Raw genomic sequence first — 6,551 nt, 5'->3', positions numbered from 1 at the left:
GGTAAATGCACAGGAGCTACGAAATAAAGTGGCAATAAAATAATTGTTGTGCTTAAGATTATCAAAAAGTAAAACTTAAAAGAAAACTTTCTAAAGTGGTTATTACATGCTATAGCAGGGGGAGTGGGAGAGGAAGAAGCAGGCTCCAAGCAGAGCAGGGAGCCAGATGCGGGACTCAATCCCAGGACCCTGGGATCACGCCCTGAGCTGAAGGCAGACGCTTAATGACTGAGCCACCCAGGCGCCCCCATCTGACTTTTTTTACTTAGCATAATACCCCTGAGGTTTATCCATGTTATTGCAATGGGAAGATTTCATTCTTTTTTATGGCTGAATAATATTCCATATATGTACATAAGTTGTTTCTATAGCTTGGCTATTGTAAATAATGTTGCAATTAACATGAGAGTGCATATATCTTTCTTTTTTAAAGATTTTAATTTGAGAGAGAGAGAGAGGGAGAGCAAGAGGTGAGGACGAGCGGGAGGGGCAGAGGAAGGGGGAGAAGCGGGCTCCTGGCTTGACAGGGAGCCTCACGCAGGCTGGATCCCAGGACTCTGGGATCATGCCCTGAGCTGAGGGCAAATGCTTAACCAACTGAGGAGCCCCTGGGAATGCATATATCTTTTTGAGTCCGTATTTTCATTTTTTTTCAGACAAATATACAGAAGAGGAATTTCTGGATCATATTGTAGTTCTATTTTTAATTTTTTGAGGAACCTCCATACTGTTTCCCATAGTGTCTGCACCAATTTACATTTCCACTAACTGTGTACAAGGGTTCCCTTTTCTCCATATCTTGCCACCACTTGTTATTTCTCATCTTTTTGATACTAGCCATTCTGACTGATGTGAGATGGTATCTCATTGTGGTATTGATTTGCATTTCCCTGATGATTAATGATGTAAACATCGTTTCATGTACCTGTTGGCCATTTGTATGTCTTCTTTGGAAAAATGTCTATTCAGAACTTCAGCCCATGTTTTAATTGGATTGTATTTTTGGTATGGAGCTGTATGAGTTCTTCATACATTTTGGACATTTGCCCCTTATCAGATACATGATTTGTAAATATTTTCTCCCATTCAGTATGTTGCCTTTTCATTTTTTTGATGATTTCCTTTGCTGTGCAGAAGCTTTTTAGTTTGACATAGTACCACTTGTTTGCTTTTGTTGCTTTTGCTTTGGGGATCAAATTTAAAAAAATCATAGCCAAGACCTATATCCAGGAGCTTCCTGCCTATGTTTTTTTCTAGGAGTTTTATGGTTTCAGGTCTTATGTTCCAGTCTTTAGTCCATTTTGTTTTTATCTTATTCTTTCATTTGGAAGATACTCCTCTGTTTCTTCATCTTGCTTGACTCTCTGTGTTGGTTTCTATACAGTAGATGAAAGAACCACCTGTCCCAGTCTTGAAGGAGTGGCCTTATGTAGGAGATGAACCTTGTCATTCAGCCCTGCCCTGGCTCTTGATTGTGTTTCAAACCCCTGTGTTTGTCCAAGTAGCCTATTATATTTTTAATAGCTCCCAGCAGTTAAGGATGTGCCAAGACCTGTCCGTGCCCCAAGGGGGAGGATCTTGGTCGGCATCTAGACCAGATCCTTAGGCATTAGCTTTTTAAAGTATGCAAATATATACAGTCCGGTGGGACCGTAATCATAGGCTCCACTGGCCAGCAAAGCCGGGTGACCTGGAGGTGTCCTCTGAGCGGCCGTCACAAAAATAGGGGCTCCAGATGAGTGCATAAGCCCTTTTCTGGGTCATACCACTGCGATGGAGCAAGGCAGAGACAAGGACCAAGATGGTGTCCATAGTCTAAGTTCCTTGAGAGCAGCTCCACAGAACCGCCTCCCCAGTTGCCACAGTCCTGTGGAACCCAAAAGTGCAACCCCTCCCCCACAGCCAAGTAATCAAGGGGTGTCCCTTAGGCAGCAGCTGAAAAAACAGGGCACCAGACAAAAACCGGGGCACCAGACGTGTGTGAAGTTCCCTTTCAGGGGACACTGGTGCTCTGAAGTGCTGCAGAGCGTGAAGGTGAAGATGGCACCCACCCTCTGGGGTCTCTAGAAAGGATTACAGATGTATGTTTAATTAGAAATCTGCCCCTCAGGTGCAGCCATGATGATTAGCTAAAGGCCTCCTGGAAAGACCAAGCTCTTGGGTAAGAACACTTCCTCCTTGGTTACAGTCCTGTGGGACACATGAACATAAGCTTCACTGGCCACAATAGGTGTCCCCTTGTAGCACGCCCCAAAATCGGGGTGCCAGACAGGGTTCTGAGCTCCTTCCTGGGTGACACGGATTATTACAATCCCATGGGACCAGGAACACAAGCTCCCCTGCCTTCCAGAGCCAGGTGATCCAGACGCATCCGCTAGACAGCTGTGGCTGCAAAACCCGGGCACCAGCTGATTATAATAAACGCTCAGTTCAGGGAAATGCTCCAGCTGGCGAGCGCGCCGGGGAGAACGCCAAGATGGCGCCCACCAGCCTGGGGTCCGTGCGGTCCCTGCAGGCTCCTCGGTGTGTGTGGAGCAGTGCCTGCCCCTCGGCCACCCACGCTTCACCAAGCGGGAGCGCCTCCTTCCCTCGAAGTCTGGCCACCGTCGGCTGCCTCGAGCTGGGCCCTGCACCGGTGAGTCCAAGCGCGAGCTCCTTCCGAGCCCTTTCTCAGACCGCTGTCTCGTGGGGCTTGGCATGCGAGCCCCCGTCGGTTTTCAGGATTGGCTGTTTAGGGAGCTTGTCTCCGAGTGCGTGTCTGAAAATTGGGATCCCCGATGTGGGGTTTGAACGCTTAGCTACTCAGGGAGAGGCTCCGGGTTTGGCGTTCTCTCCTGGTCGCGGGTCAGAGGTGGGAGGGTTGGGGGGCTGATGGCCAGCTTGTGCGCCCGCCTGTCCTACCCGCTGCGCTGGCCTGGTGTGGCACTCAGCCCCAGCCGTTAGGTTTCTGTAAGAGAAAGTTGTTCCCGGTGTAGCTGTAGACCGGCGCCTCTGTGGGAGGAGGGGCGTTCAGGAGCTTCCCGGTCGTCGCCATCTTGAACCAGAGCTCGAAAGTGATTTTCGGAGGACGCTTTTTATCAGCCTTCTCTACACGTGTTTTTATTTTCCTTTCATTTTGAAAGTGGTTTTTACAAACTATAAAACTCTGTGTTAATAGTTTTTTTTTTCTAAATTTCCAGGACCTTTAAAATGAGATTTGATTGTCCTCTGACCTCCGTTTTTTTTCTGCCTAGAAGTCGGACGTTCTTTTTCTCTTTGCTGCTCTCTGTTTAATGTGTATTTACTCCTATTTCTTTTAAGGTGTGCTATTGATCTTTTTTGTTCAACAGTTCGACTATGGTATATCTAGGTGGTGTGTGTGTGTAGGTTGTGTTACCTGTTTGGGGCTTGTTGAGAGTCTCCAATTTGTAGGTTAATAAGTTGTATCACCAAATTTGGAAAAAATCAGCTTTTTCCCACCCAGTTTTCTGCCCTGTTTTCCTTTCATTCTGGAACTCCTATTTCATAATTGTTGGGTCACTTGGTGCTGTCTCACAGGAGGCTGCTCGGATTAGTTCATTTTTTTTCAATCCCTTTCTCTGTTTTAGTTTTGATAATGTTGATCTGTCTTACGATTATTTTGAATTATCTTACTTCACTGATCTCACTCCTAATTGGCAATTTCCCATCTGGTATTACGGCCATCTATTGAATTCTGTATTTCAGATTGTACTCCTTAGTTCTAGAATTTTTATTTGATTCTCATTTAAATAATTTAAATTCAATTTAGCTTGTTATTTATTAAATAAAAATTTATAATTTCACTTTTCTGGTGAGTTTCTTCATCTTGTTAACTCTTTTCCTTTCCCATTGTGTTCATCTTTCCTTATGTCCATGAAAATACTTATAATAACTTTTATAATAATATTATAAAATTCTTGTCTGCTAATTCTAATATCTGTGTATCTATGGACCTGTTTATATTGGCTGATTTTTTTTCTTTATTATGGATGACATTCTCCTGCTTCTTCATATCTGGCACATTTTGTGGGTTTTTTTTGTTTTTGTTTTTTAGAGTTATTTATTAGAGTGAATGATCGTGCATGAGTGGTGGGAGGGACAGAGGGAGAGGAAGCAGACTCCCCACTGAGTGTGGAGCTCCAAGTGGGGCTCAGTTCCACAACCTGAGACCACAACCCAAGCCAAAACCAAGAGTTAGTTGCTTAACTGACTGAGCCACCTAGGCACCCCAGTTTGGCAACTTTTAATTATATGTCGTTCATTCTGGATGATACATTTTAGGAAGTCTTGATACGTTGTAGAGTGCTGAGTGTTTTGTTCTGACAGGAAGTTAATCACTGGAAGAGTCTCTTGATTCTCTCAGGCTTGGTTTTGGACTTTTCTAGGGTAAGTATAATTTGGTATGTTCTTTACTCGGCTTGTGATTTTTTACTCTTTTGGTGTGTCCTTCTGGAACATCAGTTGAATGCCAGTGGTACCGAGAGCTTTGTCATCTCTGGATGTGTCACTCTGTTAGGGTCTCCATTCAGCTCTTTATCCCCCAGCAGTTACTGTTAGCCTCACGGAATTTTATCCTGCATACCTGCAGCCCAGCCCTTTGCCAAGTACTTGGTTAAGAACTTTTACAGACTGGTGCACCTTCCCTCATACATCTGCTTCCTCTTTAGAACACTGTTGTGCAAATTCCAGCTCGCTAACTTCCCATTTAGATACAGAGTTGTGCCTCAAACTTGACATATCTAGAGCAAGAATACAGTATTTCCTTTTTCAGTTCTCTCTTCCTTCTCTGCTCCTGTGCTCGGTTGGTGACATAACCCCACTGCCTAATCTGTCGTTGACACCTTCTTCTCTTTCATATCCCTTTGACCACCAGCTCCAGTCAATTTGTCTTTGACTATGTCTTTCTCCTGTTTACCACCATGGCAGCAATCTTAATTTCTTAATTGTCCTCAATTTTATGGTATCACAGCACTTTACTAATACTACTAGTAGAACACTTATATTTTTTATTATAATAGAGTGCCTAGCATTCAATAAATAATTGTTAATTGTACGAAGGAATGAATGGGTATTGTGTTTGTATCTGCCTGACCTGCTACACAGTCTGCTCATTTTGAGCAGGGACAATAAAATATAGGGCACATAATTAGGTATTTAATAAATGTTTACTAAGTGAATAATGACATTATAAAGTTACTAATTTTTTTGCATAAACACATCAGGTCATTGGGAGTTGATATGTTAGGTCTTCATATCATGTTCAGTTCTTCCCAATTTACCTTAAACCATTTCTTGGGAGGACAAGTCAGGAAAAGTCTATTTGCAAGTATGCTGATATAGTGGACCATCTTATATCCAAGGCCATTTAGTTTCTTTAAACAACAAGAACAATAAAAGCAAGAAATATTTGTACAGTCACCATTTTTAGTTTTGCAGATGTTCTTGGTTCTTAAACTGCTGACTTTTGGAGTTAAGTACATTTAATGAATTAATAGGAATAAACAAACATAACTGTAGACATTTGTGCTATGCCAGAGATGTAAAATTTATTAGTATGATCATGAGGAAGTTCCTCAGTTTCCAGAAAGATACCACCCAACACTGGAAACAGAATTCCCAAAGCACCCACAGAAAGGTAAACTTTATTATGGAGGAAATGAAAAACTTTGGGAAGCCAATAGCATCCACCTATTCAAATTGCCCTTGATCGCTAATATCTACCACATGGCCATTGAAAGTCTCTTCGCTTCTTATTGAGCCATGGTTGTCAGAGATAATGTCATCCTTGTGCCAACTTGGAAAGCAGAAGCGATGAGTTGCAGGTACTGAGACAGGTGAATGCTAAAGCTTCTGGGTTGATTCTTTCAATGTCAGGCACGGAGCAAAGTAGACATCATTCAACAGCCCCTTGGGATGCAGGGCTCACAAGAGCCCTGAGTGAAGGTTGTGAGGTTGATGGTCTCCAGGCCTGGGGTGGGGTGGCTGGAGTTGAGCAGGAAGCAGGTGGGCACACAGGGCTGAGGAATGTGGCAGGGTGGGGGGCAGTTGTCACAGCAGGTTGGCTCCAGTAACCAAGTTGTGTGTGGGCAGGTGCTGGGCAGGCAGACTCCGCACCGGCAGCATTTTTCAGAGGAGCAGATGGTGGTGGCGGGGCCGGTGGGGACACTGCAGCAGCACGGAACACAGCAAGCCATGACGCTGGGAATCTGTGTTTTTAATTGATTTAGTTGTAACGACAGAGAGGCGTCTAAGGTGTGAATGTCTCCTCTTGCTTTGAGGCTCTTAAATACCCTCCCCAGTGGGTGTTGGTCCAACCAGAAGGCTTCTTTCCTGGTTCTTGTTTATATTAGTGTACCCATTATCCTTTGACTGGTTTGACATTTAGATGCTTGTAAAGAGTCTCTATTCTCCTAATTAACATTTATTTGAGTTCCTTGCTAAATCTGAGCTGATTACTCTTGCTGTTTGTGACTGGAACACAAGCTTTATGACGTATCACCAAAAGCTTCTGCTATTATAATTCCAACACCAGATTTTCTGGGGAATATTGC

At 43.7% G+C, this 6,551-nt stretch overlaps 1 protein-coding gene across 1 annotated transcript; it reads right to left on the bottom strand.

The window, feature by feature from the left end:
* Window positions 1-5,808: 5,808 nt before the first annotated feature.
* On the bottom strand, window positions 5,809-6,251 carry LOC113265462 (keratin-associated protein 3-3). The gene has a single exon (XM_026512870.4). It carries the CDS (start codon window positions 6,192-6,194, stop codon window positions 5,898-5,900), a length of 297 nt encoding a protein of 98 aa, XP_026368655.1. The 5' UTR covers window positions 6,195-6,251; the 3' UTR covers window positions 5,809-5,897.
* Between the last annotated feature and the right edge of the window lie 300 nt (window positions 6,252-6,551).

This window comes from Ursus arctos, unplaced genomic scaffold, assembly GCF_023065955.2.
Source record: "Ursus arctos isolate Adak ecotype North America unplaced genomic scaffold, UrsArc2.0 scaffold_24, whole genome shotgun sequence".
NCBI lineage: Eukaryota > Metazoa > Chordata > Mammalia > Carnivora > Ursidae > Ursus > Ursus arctos.
The sequence above is the reverse complement of the archived record's forward strand: the minus strand, read 5'-3'. Positions and strand labels throughout refer to the sequence as shown.

Bases quoted from the DNA above. Each gene is read 5' to 3' on its own strand.
- LOC113265462 (XM_026512870.4), bottom strand. From the start codon at position 6,194: ATGGCTTGCTGTGTTCCGTGCTGCTGCAGTGTCCCCACCGGCCCCGCC.